This window comes from Anas platyrhynchos, chromosome 4, assembly GCF_047663525.1.
Source record: "Anas platyrhynchos isolate ZD024472 breed Pekin duck chromosome 4, IASCAAS_PekinDuck_T2T, whole genome shotgun sequence".
Lineage (NCBI taxonomy): Eukaryota > Metazoa > Chordata > Aves > Anseriformes > Anatidae > Anas > Anas platyrhynchos.
This window is the reverse complement of record NC_092590.1, coordinates 55,873,001-55,894,916: the sequence shown is the minus strand read 5'-3', so window position 1 is coordinate 55,894,916 and position 21,916 is coordinate 55,873,001. Positions and strand designations below refer to the sequence as shown.

The following is a 21,916-nucleotide window of genomic DNA, read 5'->3' as shown; positions in this document are numbered from 1 at the left end:
TTTCTTAAGCAACCACACTTAGTTTGAAGATAGCATAAACACATAACATCCAAAGACGTAAACAGAGTCTAGACCTTTAATATTACGGGTTTCAATCCTACTCTTGAGAATAAGCCTGCCAAATTAGTGTACTTCTCTATTTTATCTGTAAATACTGCCCAAGCAATCAACATTTTTCTCTTGCAAATATGAATAGAAACAAGAATTCTGGTGCTACCAACTTGTACATGAAATTCTGTAATCACTACCTCGGGCTATGTCTATGATACCGTCAGCAATGTGCCATGACCACGCTCAAAACAGGTTTAAACAAACTATCTGCTGCTAGACTGTTACCCACTGCATGGGAATACTAGAACTCCAGAGGATCCAAAGTGAACAGGTCAGATCTTGCCGATGCTCAATGTGGGAGGAGAAAGAACCCTTACAGATGGAATTAACTTTTCCATTTTTCTTTCTTTATATCTAATTTATTTATAGGGAGAAGCTATTATATTTTGACTAACTGCTTGTTTTAAGAATTTTTCATTTATGCTATAAAACTCATGTGGTCCAAGTTATGGTTTGCTGTCAAGCTGCAGACCTGCAAGTGGATAGGGGGTCAACAATATTCATAATGTGGTAAAATACTGCTTAGCTGGGAAAGATATATGGGTGGGGTCTGAGAAGTGCAAACCTTGCCAGCAGCTAGTTTAATTCTCCATAAGAAAAATTACCTTTGAAAAAGAGGCTAAAAAAAAAAAAAAAAAAGCTAGAAAAATCAGATGACCAAACGTTAGAATTCCCTGTCCACAAAAGGCCCAATCCTCTTTACTGATACAAGTTAAAGAGTGTAATGTAAGAGATGAAAGAATACTTCTCTCAAAAACTCTGAGGGTTGTACTTTATCAAAACATTTAAACAGACGTTTTAATTGAACATCAGCTAGCTGCTTTCTGACTTGCATCCAAGAGCTACAAAGGGTAAGTAAATAAATGCATTAGCTACCTTTACATCCATCTATTCACTATGCTCACTGTGCTGTTACCATGCCACACCAACCAGCTCTTCAAAAACCCTGTTCTGTCCAAAGATTGCTACCGACGACGAATTTTACTCTGACAATGCCAGTTAACACACATTAATTTCAATAGATCGATTTCCACAGTAAGTCAATAAATAAATAAATCAAACCTGAACAAGACCTTTCCAAAACAAGTAGGATTCAATGTAGAAAAGTATGCACCCAGAAGAACAGTCACACAAATAATGTTCACTCTCTGTATGCGTTTCATTGTTTTTGGAATACAAATTCAGAAGGAAGAGACATTGTCTCAAACAAAAAAATAAAACCAACCAACAATTCCATAGGACAAGCTTGAAAGACTCAATAAGTATCACAGATTATGACTAAATAATTTGCTAAGCGTATTTTTACTTTATGTGACTGTACTTAGGCTGTATAAAACCCAAGATGAACTGAGGAGACAACTGCAAAACACGCTGCCAGTCTGTTTCCACAAGTTTGCAAGCATCTATGTCAACACTTTAAAGTGAACACTCTGACTCTCAGAATTCTTGAAAGAAATTCTGTATTACATTGTATGAGAAAAATGTTTTGCATTTATCTCAGGAGACTCTTCGGAGAAGTATTCCTGCCAAAATTCCTGTACAGAGTATTTCTTTGTTTGGAGCAGTCCTCTCTCTGGCTAGTTCAGCCAGCCGGTGACAAGCATGAGGGAGGAAATCTGACAACAAAGGAGAGCTATACAAGGGGTATCCAAAAAAGCTCTGTGCACTAGAAAACACTTCTCAGAGAAAGTATTAACTCAACAACTGCAAATCAGAACTTGTTCCTCACATTCTGGACAGAACAGTAAAGTACACATTGGAGTGCTTTCAGATGCTGCCAGGAACAGGGAGTCCCGGGACAAAATGTAGACTTGATGATTAGGTAAGAAATCTTCCCTGGCTTCAGGTTCTGACCAGGTGGGAGTCAAGTACCTCAGAAATCAGAACAAATCCAGTTTTTCATTTAAAGAATGAATCAGACTTGGCCTCTCACAGGTGAACGTGCAAAAAGGATTAAGATCTGAACTGCTCTATTTGTGCCAAGAATGTATTGCTTTTCTAATGAAGTGTATTGTTAATTGCTAATGTATTACTTTTCTAATATTGTAGTATGTTGTTATACACGCTGCTGTAGTACCAAAGCAACATCGCTTACAGTTCCACCTAAAATGAACACAAGAGAAAACCCGATCATCAAAACCAAACAGGCTGGGGGGCGAAGTGTGCCTCAACAATTAAAAATGTAAATTTAACATTTCTAACAATTCATTACAAAACACTAAGGAAGACAAAAGTCATACTTTAGGTCTCAGAGATTGTTTGAGGCATACAAGAAGGTCTTAAACTGGCAACAGTACAGAAAGAACAGAACAAACTTCTGTATGGAACGCTGGTGTAAAATAATCTGTGCTGAATACATTCAACATTACTAAGGCTGTACTGCAGACGTACAGTGGACATGGCAAGTTAGCAGCAAATTGAGTACGAATTCTGGTAGGTTTGCACAAAGCAAAATAATGAGTTCCCAGTGAAGCAGGACTTCAAGCATCACTGGCATTACATTTTTTAGTTTTAGGGAAGCTCTGTATTTTATAAGTGTATATATATTTATTTATACGTAATATATACACACACAACAAACACGCACACATTTGGACTGACATTACTTAGTATCACTGTTGGGAATTTCTACAGATATTCCTAGGCACAAATAAAAGAATCTAAAATCAGTATTTCACTTTAAAAGAAGCCCACACAATTCACTAATCTGGTATACTGAGGTGTGACCTGGAGGTTACCATTTGGGCTTTCAGAATATGCTCCTAAGCAGTTTCTGCTTTCCTCCCTTTCCAAGGTAACTTTCTGCAAAATGCTGTTGATAAAACAAGAGTTTCTTGTTTTTTCCCTAGTATTTTTTTTTTTCCAAGCACAGAAAAATTCTCAGCAACAACAATTCTAGAGTCATTTGACACTTACTCTTTAACATCACGAAGCTGATCAACATCCTGAGGTTTTGTGAAATCTGGATCATGTGCCAGTAAGTGAATCATATATGGTACCACATATTCAGGCAACAATGATAGCAATTTTTCTACAGTAAGAAACAAAAAACATACATACACACATGCATCACAAGACACGCTGTTTCAGAGGATTACTTTTTCAAAAAAAGAATGTAAAACTTACACTTGCATTATTTTTGCTGAGAATTTTATTTCCAATAAATCATTAAAAATAAATAAATGAGTTTTACTACTACAAAACTATTTGCCCTCACTTCAGGAAGAGGTCATAAAAACATCAGAAAATTTTATTTTTCAAGTAAAACAGCTACCATAATAACAGCACTGTATTTTACACATGTAATTCTCAGAAACGTACAGGAAAGTATTTTATAGTTAATGATAATGCTAAACTAAGTAAATTTAAATTTGAAAGTATTTAATATAAAAATGAGAAAACAAATTAAGCTTAGCGTTTCTTTACAAAAGCAATTTGCTTAACTTTAATAATTACTACTTCCAGTTTAGTATTCAACTACTGTATTCTTAACAATTTTACTGAAATACTAACCGTTAGCCATAGGATTCTGCTTAATATATTCTCTTCGTATACTGATGTTTTTGAGCAAGCACTGTCTGGCATGTGCTCTTCTCTCTTTCACAGGGTCTTTGGCACACAAAGCAAAGATTGCCATATATTCCAAAGGGAGAAGTAATTTCACAAGTGCCTTATGCAGTTTCTGGGCAAATATCTGCCTCACTTGGTAGCACTCATCCTATAGCAACATAAAACATAAGAGTGCAACCATAAAAATCTTGTTTAAAAAAAAAAAAAAAGGCAAAAACCATCAAGCTGGAATTATGAGGAGAAATATTTTAAAAATATCAACAGATGCATCACAGTAAATATTTGAAGTTTCAAGAACTCTTTTGAAAGCTGCAGTGAGGAATAAAAAATACTAAATTTAGCAGCAACAAAAGCTCAAATGTTAGGACTCTGTACTCATTTAATTAAGAGTCACTTCAATTTAAATGCAGTTACTTACATTAATGACAAGTGCACAGAGTTGGAACTGTTCTGGGGTAATTATTTCATGGTAACAGGGTTCCTGTGCAAGCTTCATTATTGCACTGCCAGCAGCTAATCGTAGTCGAGACATATCGGATTTACTACACAAACACAAGAGGGGAAAAAAAGAAAACCACAACTATCCTTAAATTACTTGTAAAAAGAAGAAATCATGATATGCAAGATCATTCAATGAGCAAGTAAGGTTTTTCTCTGTCAGATGAGATCACAGTTCTATCAGTTCAGATCGGGTTAAATTAACTCAACCAAATCTGTGAAGATAAGGTGTTTTGCTTTCCTCCTAGAAACTTAATTCCAGTAAAACAGTGAAATGAGAAGAGACAAGTTTCTTGTCTGCATACCACAATGTAAATCAAAGCAACATATTTGTCACAGATTCTTTCCCTCACCCTCTGAATGGAGATGAAGTGTAAAGTAGCCTCACTGTTGCAATGAAGAAGCTCCACCCAAAATTGCCCTAGCTGCTAAAATGTGTTAAATCTGATCACCTGGTTGTTTACAAATAAACTCCTGAAGATCTTTTTGTCTCTGGAAGGTCCTTTACTAGCAAGGTATCTAACAGTGTTCTCAGACAAATTACCAGTAAATTGCAAGAAAGAGGGAGTATCAAGTATCTTTTCCTATGTGCCATTCCACTCTAAATTTTAAATTCCAGTCAGATCCATTTTCTATCATCCCAATTATCCAACATGGTCTTCACCTTAAAATTCTTAAAAAGCTCTAAAGGAATTTGTATTTACTGAAATTCTACGATAAAATTGATAGAAGCTTGAAAGTAACAAAATCTGACCTGATTCGTTTCTGTTCTGTCAAGTCTCCTTCACTGACAAGCATAGCTGATAATAACCGGAGTGTGGAATTTGCAGATTTTGATTGGTTATTTTTCATACCCAACAGCCAGCGTACCAAAAGTTTAATTGCTTGCACCTATCAAAAACGAAAAATAAAAATAAAAATTACTTTCTAAACTTGATAGCGAGTAAAACCTACTGTTGTCAAATTGAAATATCCAAAGACTTATTAAGAGTTGATATATTTTAAAAGGAACAAAATGAAGCAGTAAATATTTACAGAATGAAGAAGGAAGTATCAACTGTTGCTCAGAATCATCTCACAAGTGCATCTATGATACTTGCCACATGATTAGAAACAAGACCAACTAGATAAGTATTTCTAGAAATGAACACATTAGCTTCACAGTAAATAACCTATGAAGCTGAATGAAGAAAATTAATCAATGTGTTTCAAATCTGTTTAGTCAGTAAAGTCAAATTACTTTTCTTATAAGAAAAACTAAAACTTTCGAGTGTCTGAATTTTCTCAATATACTCAAGTGTAGTGAATGCCAGAAAATAATAGGAGGTTAAAAAAAAATGTAAGTGAAGACACCAAAACACATGGTTTCCACCAGTTCTGTAACTGTGTGTATAATCCCAAAAAACCCTCTAAAATAGTGCGTATTCTAAAAAGACTAATACCAAAGTACTCAAAGGGATTTACTCATATTTTCCATTGCTTAACTTCAAAAAAGTAAGTTTTTAATCTTAAATATATACATTATTATTGAGAGCTGATCATTCACCTTTGCTAATACTTCTGGAGAAACCTCTTCATCTGGAGACCACAATTTTCCATTTTTCTCACCTGTTGACTACAGATACTCATGTAAGTTTAAGAACTGGTTTAACCCATACAGAAAACGTAGAGATAGAAATGAAGAAGAGTCATGGACTAAGCTTTCTTGCACACAAAAGATTTATTTTTATAATGCAGTATCACTGTACGAGCCATTTATAGAACATTCCTTTATTGACCCAATTTACAAGAAAACAGCTCTATTCCCCAGAGAGTTAATAACAAGCAAACAGAACAGCAAGGACTTATTAAAATAATCATAGTAATAAATCAATCTTACCCTGTCATTCATTAGGAGATCTTTCACAATGAAATTTGCAACAACAGATTTCATTGGAGAAGCAAACTGGTCTGGGGCCAACATAGAAATATGACCCAGTGAGACTAATGGAGTTATAAGTTGCTCTGGTACATCAGCATTCAAACTTCTACTAAGAGGCTAAGGAAGAAGAGAAAAATCAAACTCAAAATGAGCTACAGATATGTAAATTACATGCCCCAAAATAACTTATTTTACTATTGGACTGCTGATGATTTTACGTTTTCTCCCTAAGAATTAGTAACACTAGCCAAACAAAACGGAGAAAAAATGCAATTTCCCGATTAACAGAATAATCAAAAATCTCACATGAGATACAGGCAAAACACTGTTATGATCTTTCCTGTTTTAACAGTGAAAACAATAAGTCTTGGGAGACATGGGAAAAACCCTCAGCTCTATTCTATTCATGACTTGTGAAAACCTTAATTTTTAACTACAAATGCCAGAAAATAATAGGAGGAAAAAAAAAACACCTTGGAAGCAAACAGCGATACTTCTACTGGTGGTCAGTATTTCCCTTCCAGACAACAGTTACAAGGATAATTCCATGCTGCTGTGTCACTCAGTACCTTTGCATTGTATCCTGATAGTAGCGAAGGGAACATGAATTTGCACTCTCATGTAAGTCTAAGCAGAGAGATCAAACTCTGTAATTCAAAGATTTTCACACTTCTGAATTATGTTCAGAGACAGCCAAGGTGGAGAATCTATATTTTACAAGTGCAGATTAATATTATTTAAGAGCTTACAGTGAAAAGTAATAACTTCTCTGTTCTGTATAATGTGAATTGCTTCACAATTTGTTTAAGTAGTGAGCAGTAAGTCATTGTCTGAGCCTAGACAGTATCAGAGTATAGTTACTCTGCAGTAACTTGCTTAGTGAGAATGTGCTGTATGAGCACAGACCTTAGAGCATGGTAACTCAATGCAGTTTGGAAGTAGACGGTGTTATTGCTCATTTAGTATCTGCTCCAGGTGCTCTCATGGGAGTTAGTGTGGATCATTCTGGCATATTTAGTTTATTTTCCCCCTGCTTCTCCTATATAGACAAAAAGGAGTATCTTATGTATCAGAATATTACAAAATCAGGACTGTAACAAATAGAAACATTAGTAATTTGTTATTGTGAAATTAATGACTTATCTCAACTACCATGTACCTTTAAGGCTTGCTGACCTTACATATTGTTATCTGTTAATTAGATGTATGAATTAAAGAATAGTCTCAATTAAGAACAGAAACAAATTTTAAAAACAAAAAAGCAAGACATACCTCGAAAATCTGTGCAAGTTGCACTTCTTTATTTGAAAATATGGCATGTATACAGTGAACAGCTTGTTTTGCCTGATGAGGAGTGCCTCTTTTTGCTTTCTGATGCAAAATCGGAATTAATGTTCTGTGAACATTAAATAATTTAAAATATAATTTGCAATCTACAAAACATAACACTTTTCACCTATACAGATATATCCCCATAGAACACAGCCCTACAAATCATGTGCCCCTTTGAAGCCTATTTAGAAAAGATTGTAATCACGAATTGAAAAGTAAAATGAAATTTATTTACAGTATTACTTGTTGAACATCTATCTGTACACTGTTAAGCAGAAAAAAAGCCCCCAGGGAAAATCAAGCATGAAAAAAAAAAAAAATCAAAATAAGATTAGCTAGAAGTAGCTGTTAACCAATAGTGGGTTTAGAGGCCTTTACTGCTTTAACTTTGGTCTTTAATTGCAATGTATACTCAGGTGAATACTCAGCTTTGAGTTTCTGCATTTCAGCCCCCTAAAATCTATTTGCTGATCAGAGGTCACTGAGGGAAAGAGGAGGGCAAAAGCCACTCCTTAAAGTGCGGGAAGGCAGGCCCATCGCCTGAGATAACACTGCCTGAGACACTAACTCATGAGGTTTACCATGTAGCTCAGTCACTGAGATGGGAAAACAAAATTGTTTACAGAACATCCGACAAACATTTAAAAAAAAATCCTACTTTATGGAAAAGCTCACTAACAATACAGCATTCAGTACGTGGATTATTTAGCATGCAAGCTTCACTAACAAATTCTACATAATCAGAAGTAGCAACAGAGATGAAAGAAAAGCTTGCATGGTTGAAAGAAGCCTTGAAATTTTTTCCTCAAAAAAGCACAGAACCTGAAAACTAACAAATAATCAAAGACCCCTTGAAAAAACGTTAGCAGCATCCTAAGGTATGCAAAAGTCTCTTCTCAAGCCTGCTAAGATTCTGCAACTTGGATTAAGTAAGGAACAGAACACCACAGAATTCAGTGAAACTTACAGATAAAATAAGCATCAGTGCTCAACCTACAATTTTAAAGTCTAACTATATCTAGATTAAAGGGCCTTTGCCATGGGTTGATGCATCATTAACAAGCCATACCTCATCATATCCCAACTGAGGTAAATCTGCAAAAGGTAGAACTCAACATGTTTAATGGCAGTTACATTTGTAAGTTGTTTGAAACCCAATCCTGACTATACTTCAGCAGTATCTGGATGAGATATAAAGCCAGAAGAAATGTCAGCAGTATCAGCTCCTTTGACAGAAGATGATGTACCCCAGCAATGCACAGTCCTTGTTAAACTCTAGTAGCTTCTGGGAACTATACTGACAAATGGGTTGCTTGGCTTTTCCTTCTCTTCACGTACAAATGTTTTTTGAGGTGTCTTGTGTGTGAACTTGTAACATATTTCTTTTGCCCAGAATTTGATTCACACAATCATAGAGTGATCAAGGTTGGAAAAGACATTCAAGATCATCCAGTCCAACCATCTACTTGACCTACCAACTCCCCTCACTAAGCTGTGCCCCTCAGTGCCTCGTCCACACATCTCTGAAATACCTCCAGAGATGGGGACCTCACCGCTTGATCACCAACTCCATGAAGACATTCTTCCCAGTGTCCAATCTAAACCAGGTTTCCAATCTAGACCAGGTTTCTCAAAGAGAGTCCCATGGTCTAAAAAGTCAACCAGTTCTCCAACCACTCAAAGCCATACAAATCACTGAGGTTACTGCAGTTCTTTTGGTATGCACTGCTGCATGGTAGAGATGTTGTTTCAATATATAAGAACTTGAAAACTCAACTTCATAGTTAGGTAGTAACTAATTATTTAGTAACTGTTATAACCAATACAAATATTATAAATAGTTAGTTACTGAATTAGTTACTAAAAGGCAAATTTTAAGGTTTTTGATGTCACCCACAAAATTTTGAAGTCTGTGAATACCTAGTAGATAATCAGCAGTTAAAGCACGTATTGTGTGATGACTTACAGACAGCCAATTAACCTTCGTTAGAAATTCATGCTTGCTTTTGGAACTTACTTCCCATTTTGTTTCATAACAAACAGAGCTGTTAAGCATCAGAGATTTTATTTTCATTCCTCACAGATAGAAAATATTGTGCGAAGGAAAGATATGAGTAGAAATCATGCCAAGAAATTACATCTTCACCATGTTTTTGTTTTTGCTTGTTTTGTAACCTGGAAAACATACTACACTCTGGCTTTAATGCATCTATTACAAGAGGACTTTCAAGAAGTACAAAACATCTTCAATAAATACACAAGAATTGAGAAAACACACAATTTAAAGATTTAAGAGACAGAAAGGTGGTGAAGGAATACAAAATGATGGAAAAGCTGCTGCTCATATTTCTGGCTATAAAGTAACATTAGGGGCAATATATTGAACAAAATACAAAGAGCCAGAAGTCTAGGTATGAAAAGTAGTGTGTAGGAAATAACACTCACGATCTTATCTGTGGCAGGTCTGTTTCTATTTTGTGACCCGTGTTTCTGAAAATCTGTATGGCTGCCTCAGCTACCTTATCGTCTTCCATCCTGAGGCACTGCAGCAGAGACTCATAGGTCTCCGCAGAGTGAAACGAGGTAGGATGTGTAAAGGACAGAACCTGTAGAGATACATATTAAAACAAAAGGTATATTTACCCATGGCAAATGAATCATCAGAAAAACAAGATTATAGCTGTATATGAGCCTTACCATCAACATAAATAGCTATTACCTGCTCTTACTAGATTATTAAATTCATTAACTGCATTTTGAAAAACGGATATAGGCATTTTCAAATACATTCATCTATGCTTTGTTTTCAGAACCTCCCCCCCAAACATTTTATAAAAATAATGAATTATTTGAGCATGGAAACATATCTATTAAAACAAATATTTATCCAGGAGTATTCATTTATATTCCAATCTACTTAAATTATGTAGAAAAAAAATGTTCTTAAGTGAACTAAAATCTTAACTTCTCCAAAATCTATAGTCCTGGAGCAGAAAAGAAATCAAGAAGTTAAATATATACACACAAACAAATCACAGATTACTGTCTTTTAATTTAAAACTAATGAAATATAGCACATTCTTTTAAACAGAAGTAAGATCAAGTAAGAAATTAAGCGTGCAGAAATTCAAGGCAGGATAAGAGAACAAACTGTTATCCTGAAGCAAAACTATATTAAGTATAGTAAAGTTCAGATAACATATGGTAGGGAGAACAACGAAAAAATGAATATATTTATGTATTTGGGGGGTTTATCTCATCTTGGTTTCTTTGATCAGAGTTGGCTACTTCTTGTGTGACTATCAATGTGTGAAGTAACATTCTCAAAGGCATCCAAGTCACAGCAACAAAATCTTCAAACTTGTCAGCTTTCTTTTCTGAGCTACGTTACCAAACATTTCTTTCTTGTGTACTTCTGCATAACTTTTTCTACCACACTGTTGCCATTACCAAACTTGGTGTGATGAACCTCCATAACCTCCAAGTTGTTCATTCACATTTCAGAAAAGTCTCACCTCAATGATGTGAACTTCCTATCCACACCCTCCTTGATATTATACTGCTCTCTTTGTAACATATTGAAAATAAAGCCTCATTAGTAAACTGCCAAATCCAGAGATGTTTTCCAGATATTTCAAATCCTTACTTCTCCACCCATGCATTTCTCATTCATCACCGCTGATTTAAAAAATGAAATAAATTTCTCTACAAACTTGGGCTCTTGAATTTATTGCTCATTTTCCTTTCAGCCTCATACAGGCACCAAAAACATGCCTCACCTAATCTGTCCTTTTCTCTTCCTCCCACATAACCTCTGCAACTTCTTCTTTGACTTCCCTAAGCAGAAATCAATTTCTGCTTTAATGTGCATACTTCAATCCTTGGTGCCCTTTTCAAAACATACTTCTTCCAAAAACCCGTTTCTTTCATTATTCTTTTCCTAAGTATTAGTAATCAAAACTTTGCTTTCATTAAAAAAAAAAAAGTTATCTAAACAATAACAATTAAAAACATGCAAATATTCATTCATTAGTCACACCACTTCAGTCTCTTCCTTTAGAAACTACAGCTAGTTTTATTAGATTTAGATTACCTTGAGAAGTTCAAGTCCTGCACGAATAGCAGTGTCAGGACTTACACCCTCCTCTTCATCATCAGCTGTCCCCTCTATTGATTTATTCATCAGTTTTACTAGTGCACTAAAATAAGAGATGCAAAGGAAAAAAACAAATGAACTTGACAACGTGGCTGGACACATCAGCAAGATTACTTGGTTTTGACAACAAGTAAAGGGATGGTGGTTTTTGTTTTTAAACCAAGCTATTTCAGTGTTCTTTTCCTTCAGACTTAACTTACTGCAAATTTTAGTTCTTTAGGAAGAAAAAGATATGTTGGCAGCATTCAGATCAACACATAGTTGCATGCATTTCAGAATATAATTAGGTTGCCAGACAAGTCTCAAAAGAAATCCAAACATTCTCTTACTCAGTCCCACAAAAACTAATTAATTCATCTGTTATATGGAAGACTGTGTTGCAGTTAGCTATGTGAAAATTATGATCATCGTTTTCACCTTAAACCCCACAAATAGTTTCACCAGGAGCAATTGCTGGAATTTTAAAATCATTTGTAGACTTAGCATTGCAAAGCAGTAGCTAAAACAAAAATTCTCATTCTCTAGATTGCGAGAAAACTACATCTATATAAAATGTTTTTTTTGTTTGTTTGTTTTTAATACCTATTTACTGTTATGACAGACTTATTTAAATCCCATGAAAATCACTTTTTTGTCATTTAAATCATCTTTGTAATCATTCCTGATTTAATAAGATCTTCCAAACTTACCTAATGGCTTCTGAGTCAATATGTACAGGGGCAATTCTTTCCAAAAGAAATTTGACCATTTCCAGAAAAGGATTTGTTGGCTGCTTAGGATTTGCAAGTTTCCGGGCTATTTCTCTCTACAAGAAATGTTACATTGCAAACAATAATTATACTAATTTTAATCATTTTTTAATCATGTTGAATAAGCCAGATAAAACCAGTTCTTTGAACTACAGAAATTGTGTATATAATCAATGAAATGTATTTTAAGGGGGACTGCTGTTATCCCCACAAAAGCAGGCATACAACAGTGTTAAAACTAAGACGTGTGTAGGCTTCTAATGAGAGACAGAGTCAAAAAAGAACCAATGGAGAGCTAGCGTGCAACACAGAATTTAAATATCTATGTAGACAAGAATAATCTGTAAATCTGTATATAGCCCTCCTGCATGCTTCAGATTTCATAAGCAACAACAATTGCAGTAAAAGCCACACTACTGCAGATGCGCAGAAGCACTATGTGCTATTTGGGCTATAGTCGATGTTCAGACCCCACATTCTTGCCCATGAATGTCTTGGAATCAAAATCTCCCTTTCCCTTTCTGAATGCTTCAAGTGTAAAGAACATTAAATTCAGCTGCAAACCCAGCAGAAGGTGGTGTATATGATATTTTTATTTTGAACAGAAGTCTCAAATGTCTCAAAGAAAGGATTTCTCAACTTTCCTTCTCCTGAAGGGTTAGAAATTGTAGACCCTACACTGACTATGACATAGTCCTAACCATCACGCTATTGTATCTTCAAAAGGAGGGCAGAATCCTTCCGTCTAAAACTGCACCACTGTGCTCCCAAAGTGCAAAACTCACTATTTTAGAAGGAGACGTATTCCGTACACTAGTGGTTAGGAACGTAATTCTGAAGGCCATTCTGATTTCTTCCCTGGACAATTATAGAGCCATTAGACAAACACCGGGAAACCTATGTTTTGTGATTTCTGTCAAGCAAATTGCTTGCTTTATTTTAGGACCAAAATGTGGGGGGGTGTCAAGAAAAATGTGACTGTTGACATTGTAAATCTCTGGAGTGGTTTTATTTAATATTAATGCGTGTATTTTCATAGCACAGTTAAATATATGAGAGAAAAATAAAGACTGATCTCAAAATAATGCAAGAAGAAAAATAAATGAACAGTAAGCAGACATTATTATATAATGATATAGCATTTGTCTTGTTGGTACTTATATATATTTATATATATATATATATATATATATATATATATATATATATGCTAGTATTTTATATATAGTATGTGTCTTGATGGTTCTTATGTAAGTTTAAACAGGGTCAGGGGATAGTTTAAGAACTTTACCATAAAAGAGACTCTTTAAAGACTAATTTCATTTTTTATTTCAAGTTTATATTTGATCCTCATAACCCCATAAGGAAATGAAACAAACATTTTCTCAGAAAGCAAGATGATAATCACAAGTTATATTATCAGTAATCTCTGCTGTTAATCAAAAAGGTATTTCATAGAATCATAGAATGGTTTGGGTGGAAGGGACCTTAAAGATAACCTAATTCCAACCCCTCAGGCATGGGCAGGGACACCTCCCATGAGATCGGGTTGCTCTTAAACCCCATCCAAACTGGCCTTGAACACCTCCAGGGGTGGGACATCCACAGCTTCTCTGGGCAACCTGTGCCAGTGCCTCACCACCTTCAGACTAAAGAATTTCTTCCTTATATATAAATGTCATGAAAATAGGAAATACATTAAAAAAATCACATTAAGATATCAAAACAGACTATTAACCTTAAATAACTGTTTTAATGCAAAAATATAAAGTTTGCTTTTCCATTTCCTTACCACACAGACATCTGCCTGTTTACACGAACATGTAGGGCTAATTAACAGTTCAAGCTGGGATCGAAGTTTTTCATCATCACCTAGAACCTGATTGAATTTCTTCACAAAATCTTGTGCTTTTCCAGGATCTGGTAGGTTTTCTGTATGATTAAACAGAATTTAACATTAAATAAATTTGCCACTTCAGTATGCCAACATTCACAAAAATACAATTTCCAGGAACACTGTAACAGCAGTTTACTGAACTTATTAACACTTACTTGCTATGGTCATCAGCTTTCCAAACATGGCAGCACTGTTTGCTTCTGACTGGGGAGGACAGCAAATACAAATAAACAAACAAAGTCAGCATTATCTCCTTCAAAAAATAAAGTCTAAAAGCTTTATTATTATAAAATAAAGCTTTAAGCTCATCTGTCAGTTCTTCTCCAGCAGTTTGTTCTACTCTATAATCTGGGTTTTAGGTTTTTAAGAATAAACACTGTCTTAAAAGCTGTTACATGACAAAAAGGGGAAAAATCTTCTTGCAATACCAAAGAAATGCAAAAATTCACTAAACCTTGACAAATCAATTGTCTATACTGTTGGAAAAGACCTAAAAAAATAAGCAAAAACAAACAAGCAAACACTCAATAGGCCAACTCCCCACACTAAATCCCCAGATCAACCATGAACTCCTATTAACAGTTTCTGCTAATTTGCTGATACACTTACAGGTAACACTCCAATATAAATACACCAAAACTTATGTTAAAACATATTCCATTTGGAAAATCTCAAAGTAGTTTATAAAGCAAAAATCAAAAAATGTCTGTCAAAAAATGGGAAAAAATCTTGGAAAATTTTCCAAGCTTTTTCTAAAGTTATTGACTGGTAATAAAATATCGTGATAAACTTAAGGAGGCCAAGCATTACTTGCATTACCTGCAAACATTAACAAAGCAACTTTACTTAATGAGAACAGAACTTTGTCTACACGTGGAAATCAACAGTCAACTGAACAATTAAAACAGTATTAAAAACCTATAAATTAGCCAAACAAATCTATTGGATAAAGTATTAATATTTTCAAAACCGTACTGTGGGCTGCTTATGCAAGTCTAGTAATTCGCGTACGTGACTCCTTAACATGTTCTGGCACTTCCACATCTCATTCAGCGCTCTGCAAAAATAAAAATAAAAAACAGAAAAGAAAGCTTACCAATTTGTTTATTGCAAGAACACACTGGACACATTAGTAAACAAGATTATTTATTTATTTAACAAATGCAACATCTCAAACCTACTACATATTAAAAATAACCATTCCAAACAAGGTAGAACTATTCTCTTCTTGGATAACATCATTTTCCTTTTTTATTCAGTTACTTTTATCAGTTTCATATACGCAGGACAACCACAGTATGTCTTGTAACTGCACACTGTTCTCATTGGCTGAGAACAAATAGACAAAATCCTAAAACCACTATTCTCAAAAAGCAAGGTATCTTGTCTAAAGGCCTTGTACAATTTGTATATAAACATTTAGATATCTAAAGGGAATGTTTTGAAATAATAATTGCAAATAGTGCTAAACATCAATTTCTTATGTTATTTAAATCCTGATAATATAAGCAGACAACAGATATGTTAGAAAAGACTGAAAAAGAGCAAGTATTTGCTGAATACAAACTATACTCACTTGACAGCATTTGGATCCAAGCTAGCATACAAATAGTACAAGCACTTCATTCGCTCTTCTGTTTCCAAATTGTGTGGAACAAGATACTGAGCAAAGATTTTCTCTACTAGTAATCTGCAGGGAAAGAAGAGAGAAAAACCTCTTTGGGTCAAAAAGTGGTAATATCTTTTAGGCAAGCTGCAAGAACAAGAAATATCAGAAGTCACTGAAACTACTTTTTTCCAAACAGCAAAGAAATAAAGTATTGGTCTTTTTCTTATCTGTTAAGATCCCTTCCACCATTAATAGAGATTAGCAAGCACTGCTTCTTGAGAGCTTTTCCATTCATTTTCACCTTTAAGAGGGTGTAATTGCTTTATTTGTCACCATCTAAATCCTCCTTTTTCTCTAAGTTTTGAGAATCTACCTGTGTTCAAACTCATACATAAGAAGAAATGGATACAGACAGCAAAAATCTCAAATAAAGGAGAAAGAATACAAGAATATATCTTAAAAAGGAGTAAAAGTAAAAAATCTGAAATATCCTAGAGAGGAAGGGTAAGATAAAATTGTGTTATTTAACAAAAGAACAGTTGAAACATTCATTCTAACACAGAAACCATCAGCATTAAAAAAGGTGGAGACAAAGGAATACCAAAATGTATACAGCAAAAGGAGCAAAGGGGAAACTAACAGAGGGCAAAACAAACAAGCAAAAACATTCTCCAATTATATCTTCTAAAAAAAAACAACAAATCAAATACAAGAATACATACTTAAGGTTTTAAATAAAATAAAAAAAAAATGAGCTACTGTATAACTGTACAGAACATCTAATAATCTTCCCCTCCAATAAAAAAACATTCAGATATTAATTTAATCCATAGCAATGAGAGCTGTACACAATATCCAGCTACACAATTTCATATTTATGGACAAATATTTTGTGTGCTTGAATTTACAGACTTTGTTTACTATGATTCCTAAAGGCACCCTAGGAGGGTCTTGTACAAAAGAGCAAAGAAGTCAGCACAGGTCACACACATCTTATTTCTACTCAAAGAAAATTCCAAGGGACATGATGCTGAGGCAGAGGAATGAAAGGATGACCATGAATATGGATAGTTACCTCAAGGCATCCCATTAATATTAAAGAAAACTTGGCTTTTTCCCTTTGGGCGTACATTTTTACTACTCATGACTCCAATGCCTACATTACTTGGGGGACAGGATCTTCAGATCTCAGGAGATTGGAGGCATCACAGCTATTTACTTGACTAATTTCTGAACACTGCTGTAGCCCATGTCTCCACAGATCCATTTTCCAAAAAAGCTGTCAATACAAACAGTGTAACTGTATTATGACTTCCCTGGCCCACGTCACTTAGGGTACGTATTTACTAGTAGGTAACACCTCTGCAACACAGACTTTTCTCCCGTGAGGAAAGTCATTGGCTAACATAATCAACAGGCCAGTGTGTAATGTGGTTATTTTGAGTCATTCCCTATGCATTTATTGTAGAACACGGAATCTCAGAGCACACAGGTGATAAACTGCCTTTATGGCTTCAAGTTCTCAGTCCCGAGTACACAAACTCATCAATAGTTGAGTAACATCAAAACCAGGAGGAAGTGACAGAGTTAAGGATGTCTGGAGAAAATTTGTTCCACTCCACTTCATGCCTGAATACTGTACGATGCTGTGCTATTATCTTCTCAAAGAACTAGTGTTATTCCATGTGCACAATGGAAAATACTCCGAGGCTCAGACAGCTGTTCACCGTTATGTTTTATCCTCCTCCCTCATTATGGAAAGAAAACAGAACAGAGGTTGCTAATTTTGACTTATACATGTGTGTTTAAAGGACTGGATTGACTGTGTCTTAAAGATAATGGCATTTCTATGGCTCTTCCAGTGCTTAAAGTACTAACTTTCTAATTTTGAATGATGATAACATTGAAATACATTTACTTCTCCATTCTGAGCACATCAACCCAATGCAACTGAACAATAAATTCATTGTCAACTTAAAAAACAGCAGAATTTGGATTAAAATTCAGGCTATCAAATAGAACTAGAGGAATGATGAGAATCAAACCACCAATCTTTCAGCAAACAGCTTACAATCAGCGCCTGCTCATGAAAAGGCTGGCTTAAATAGCTCAACAAGACTTTTAGAAGAAACCACATTAGAGAAAGAAACTCTGCTTTGATGACACAGCCCTTCCTTGAAATTCCTTGTCTTGGTCCCTTTACGGTATTCTGTATTTCCAGTGAACAGGAATACTGAACAGATCTGCCACATTCACTGCAGAAATTTGATTCATTCCTGGCTCGCTATGAAGCCTGTGTGCTGTACGAGACACGAACATACTAGAAAAAACGTGAATCTCTCCAGGCAAATTAAAGCATATTTGATGCATATGCGAAAGCAGAATTAGCTTTGTAGCTCTGTATGAACTATGTGGGGATTTCCTCATTTTCCCCCTCTATTTAACACTTCTATCTCAGCAGACTTTCAGAGTAATTTTTATGTGTAGGATCTTGCAACTGCATCTTTCTTCTTCCTCTTTTTTTTTTTTATTTTTTAAAGAAGGCAATGAATCAAATATGTAACTATGACCCACTTATGAACAGCAAGATGAATAGAAGTGAGATCCTTCACCAGTCTTTTGTGACGCCATCTGTAAGAATTAACTACAATAACTGGAAACCAAAGGAGGCTGTTGGCTCATTTGATGCTAAGAAACATTATAAAGAAATGTCTGTTTTCCAGGTCTGCTGCATTAAACATCTAGGCTGAAATTCCATCTTTGTGTGATCTCATAGTTTGGCTTTTCTAGTGACAGACAAAGAATTAACAGTGAGAGCTGAAAACTATCTTCCAAAACCCAAGCCAAAATACTTTCCGCTAAGCCAAAATATTTCAAAAATTAAAGGGACCGAATGACAAAACAGTGAAAATTAAGACAATGGTGGAAGCATCCTTGACATTTCTTCAGCTTTTGTTCTAACGAAAGGGTCAATTTCCATGTAATGTAGCAAAAGGAGATGCTGCTGTGGTACATATATGTGCAGTGCTCACAAATTGATGATTTCAACATGCTAGCCTCTGGGAAGTAAAAGGCAAACAGGAACGGGGCATAGTAAAAGCAAAATTTGACCTTTTTTCTATGCAGAGATTAATGACAATTTACTATCATCACAGTTATGCTTCCATCAGCATATAGAATAAATATATGAACAGATAATGCCACTATCTCAAAGATCTTAGCACGTCTTAATAATTATTCAAATATATCATACTTAAAACCACAAATACAGAATGTACTACAACAGCTTTCTCAGGAAAAGCACATATTTTCATTTTCAGAGTATCTTTTATCACTATACAATTAAAATTAGGAAGGCTTAGGTTGACTCACTTGTCATCAATGCTATTTTGATAATATATGTGCAAAAGTTTATCCTTTATCCAGCTCACTTTCTCTGCAGCATCTTTTCCAGCCTCGGCGTGAAGACAGTACTTCTTGTATAGCTGGGCAAGACCCATCATAGCTTCTTTTCTTACTCGCCACTTGAGGGGGAAGCAAAGGAGATGGGAAAATGGTTTTGGTAAATAAATATCAAACATATACGAAATGCAGTAAATACATAGAAGCATGAAAGACAAAGCAGCCACATTCTGACCTCTTACATTTAGTCACTGCAGAAGCTGAAAAATGCATTTTAGAGCCTCTAAGTGAGAATTTGTGAAGCATACATAAGGTGTTTCCTCTCTGCAAAGTACAGAGTAAGACAGTGTTTCACTGTGATGAGCAAAGAAATTTTAATTGTCAGTCTACTAAAAAAAAAAAAAAAAGCTAAGTACAGCTTAACTGTACGTGCATGCCCTGAGTTAAGTGCTGCCTTAAACCAGAATTTGGAAGACTTATCTATTCAGAAATGGGCACTGATCAGTTGTGGCAGCTTTTATTCACACAACAGCCTTACAATTGGCACACTTGTCCAGGAATAGAAGATCTAGACCTTAGGCATAGCTAAACTTGTCAGGGCTTGAACTCTGAGGCCACTTTCCACAACAGTGGGAGAGGCCATCTTTGCCAAAGCCTTGAAGTAATCACTGGAAGACTCCAGGGATGTCAAAGGGAGGTTTGTTTCTTTTTTTCCCTTTTTTTTTTTTAAAGCAGCAATAAAAAGCCTAACTGTAGCTTCCACAGATGGTGTTCCTAGGTTCTCATCTTTATTTTTGGTGGTCACTACTTTATCCAGTCATGTAAACAGGAAATCTCCTGTTATTAAACACTTTAACAGACATGGCCCAAAAGCCCTCTCACACTGCCTTGCGGAAGAAGTCATACCAGAACAGATGGAGGATTAATTTAGAGAAAGAATAGTGTCTCCCATTGAATGGTTTACATAGGAAGCCTCAGAAGGAACTTACTTCCCTCACCATTCAAAAGAAATGCATGAATTGCAGACTGCAAGGGAGAATTCACTTCAAAACACAGCTAGATGACACCTTTGGTCTTGAATTCCAAAGACTAATAATGTTCAAACTATTTCACCCTGATAAGCATAGACGTAGACACTGTTATTCAATTGTGCACAATTTCTTCAATCTTGTTAAACCAAACACTTGCTCTAACAGCACAGTGAGATATTGCACATTTAATTTCTTAATATCTCTGAGTGATTTCCTTTTCTAGAAAGGCAAATAAAAGAAAAATCCTGAAGATGATATAGCTTTACATCAGCACGACAGCCTGCTTTGCGTGAGATGATCAAGTTTTATCAACAAGATGATGGAGGAAAAAAACCTGCCTCTCCGTATGTATTTCTTAAATATTAAAAAACCACAAAAGATTGCATTGACTTTGACAGTATAGTGCGTGAGATGTTTTTATGAAAATGAAAAGTTTTAGATATCAACAGAGGTTATTGTTCAACTTCTCTGCAGGGACTTGTTTATGCTTGTTGCACATCTATAGCACATTTTAAAGTGAAATCAAGGCGTGAAAGAGAAACGCTTTCAGGTAAGTATTCTCATTCTGCATTCAGGTATAACCATCCAACACAATACTATCGCTTCATTAGATCTTCTATATAAGACAGCAAGGATGGCAAAGCTGTCGTCAGGACACAAAGGAGAAGGATTACAAGAAATGATTCTATAAAATTTAAGCCTAAAACAAAAGCAGAGTACTTAACGAGGGATTATAAGAAGGGAAGTTTGGATTGTCAGTAGATTCCCGATCCCTGAAACTGCTGCAGAGAGCAGAGGTTGGAGAAGACAGCAAGGCAGCTTTGGACAGAACACGAGGTAGCGGGACAGGCTGCTCAGAAAATACTTTGAAACATCATGGAAGCAGTCACCCAACAGGAAACACAGGAAAAAAGAATAAGGTGCTACTGAAAGTTGAAGCAACAGTGAGTAGGGTGAAAGATGAAGGCAAATAAAAAAAGGGGAAAGTAACGATCACTTTCAAAGGTAGCAACTCACAGAAGTACTACCCTGATTTAATTAACATAAGGATTTTGACGATCTTAGCTTCCTTGGTTCACTAGCACAACTGCACTCCTTCACTGAAGACTGCAGGGCTGAGTTACAGAACTGTTAAAGTTCAAGATAACCTCTTTACTGTTGGAATCTGTGTCTTCAAGAGAGTTAAGAATAAAAAAAGTATCAAATATTCCTCCTTCATCTGATAAAAGCTGCAGTGTTAGTACATATGGCAAACAAGGAGTCAGAACTAATTCACGCAGAAAGTCTTAAAGAGAACTAGAATAATGGAATAATTCCCATGAATAATTCCTATGGCTTCTCATTCCACAGCTTCTCCAAGCTGATGATGTGAAAGTCTGTTCACATTAATGGACTAAGTCTCTAGACCACAAAGACTGCTTGGGGAAATGGGAACATAAGTCAGCTTTCAGAAACTCTCCTCTAATTCTTAGACTCTCGAGGTTATACCAGAATAAAGGGAATTATTTTATTTTTTAAAGTCTCCTAAAACTAACTATTCCAAAAAGTGAAGGCACTAGAAAGACACCAGAGATGGTGCTCTAATGGAAAAGGGAAAATTCCTCAGGACAATTCTTACCAAAGACTGGATTCCATTTTTT

The 21,916-nt window shown here is 35.3% G+C and overlaps 1 protein-coding gene across 3 annotated transcripts in view; it reads right to left on the bottom strand.

Annotated features, from left to right (window-relative positions):
• The window catches only part of PDS5A (PDS5 cohesin associated factor A), a 78,595-nt gene that overhangs the window by 12,434 nt on the left and 44,245 nt on the right, over window positions 1-21,916 (bottom strand). For all 3 annotated transcript variants that reach the window (XM_072037698.1, XM_027457222.3, XM_072037699.1), the window contains exons 12-26: window positions 19,216-19,367; window positions 15,811-15,924; window positions 15,210-15,291; window positions 14,390-14,438; window positions 14,130-14,269; window positions 12,278-12,393; window positions 11,526-11,631; window positions 9,878-10,038; window positions 7,373-7,496; window positions 6,059-6,217; window positions 5,726-5,794; window positions 4,934-5,070; window positions 4,100-4,223; window positions 3,625-3,829; window positions 3,028-3,142 (exon numbers count right to left, since the gene is read on the bottom strand). In XM_072037698.1, coding sequence (XP_071893799.1) covers window positions 3,028-3,142; window positions 3,625-3,829; window positions 4,100-4,223; window positions 4,934-5,070; window positions 5,726-5,794; window positions 6,059-6,217; window positions 7,373-7,496; window positions 9,878-10,038; window positions 11,526-11,631; window positions 12,278-12,393; window positions 14,130-14,269; window positions 14,390-14,438; window positions 15,210-15,291; window positions 15,811-15,924; window positions 19,216-19,367 — 1,853 coding nt within the window. The remainder of the gene's footprint in view (window positions 1-3,027; window positions 3,143-3,624; window positions 3,830-4,099; window positions 4,224-4,933; window positions 5,071-5,725; window positions 5,795-6,058; window positions 6,218-7,372; window positions 7,497-9,877; window positions 10,039-11,525; window positions 11,632-12,277; window positions 12,394-14,129; window positions 14,270-14,389; window positions 14,439-15,209; window positions 15,292-15,810; window positions 15,925-19,215; window positions 19,368-21,916) is intronic.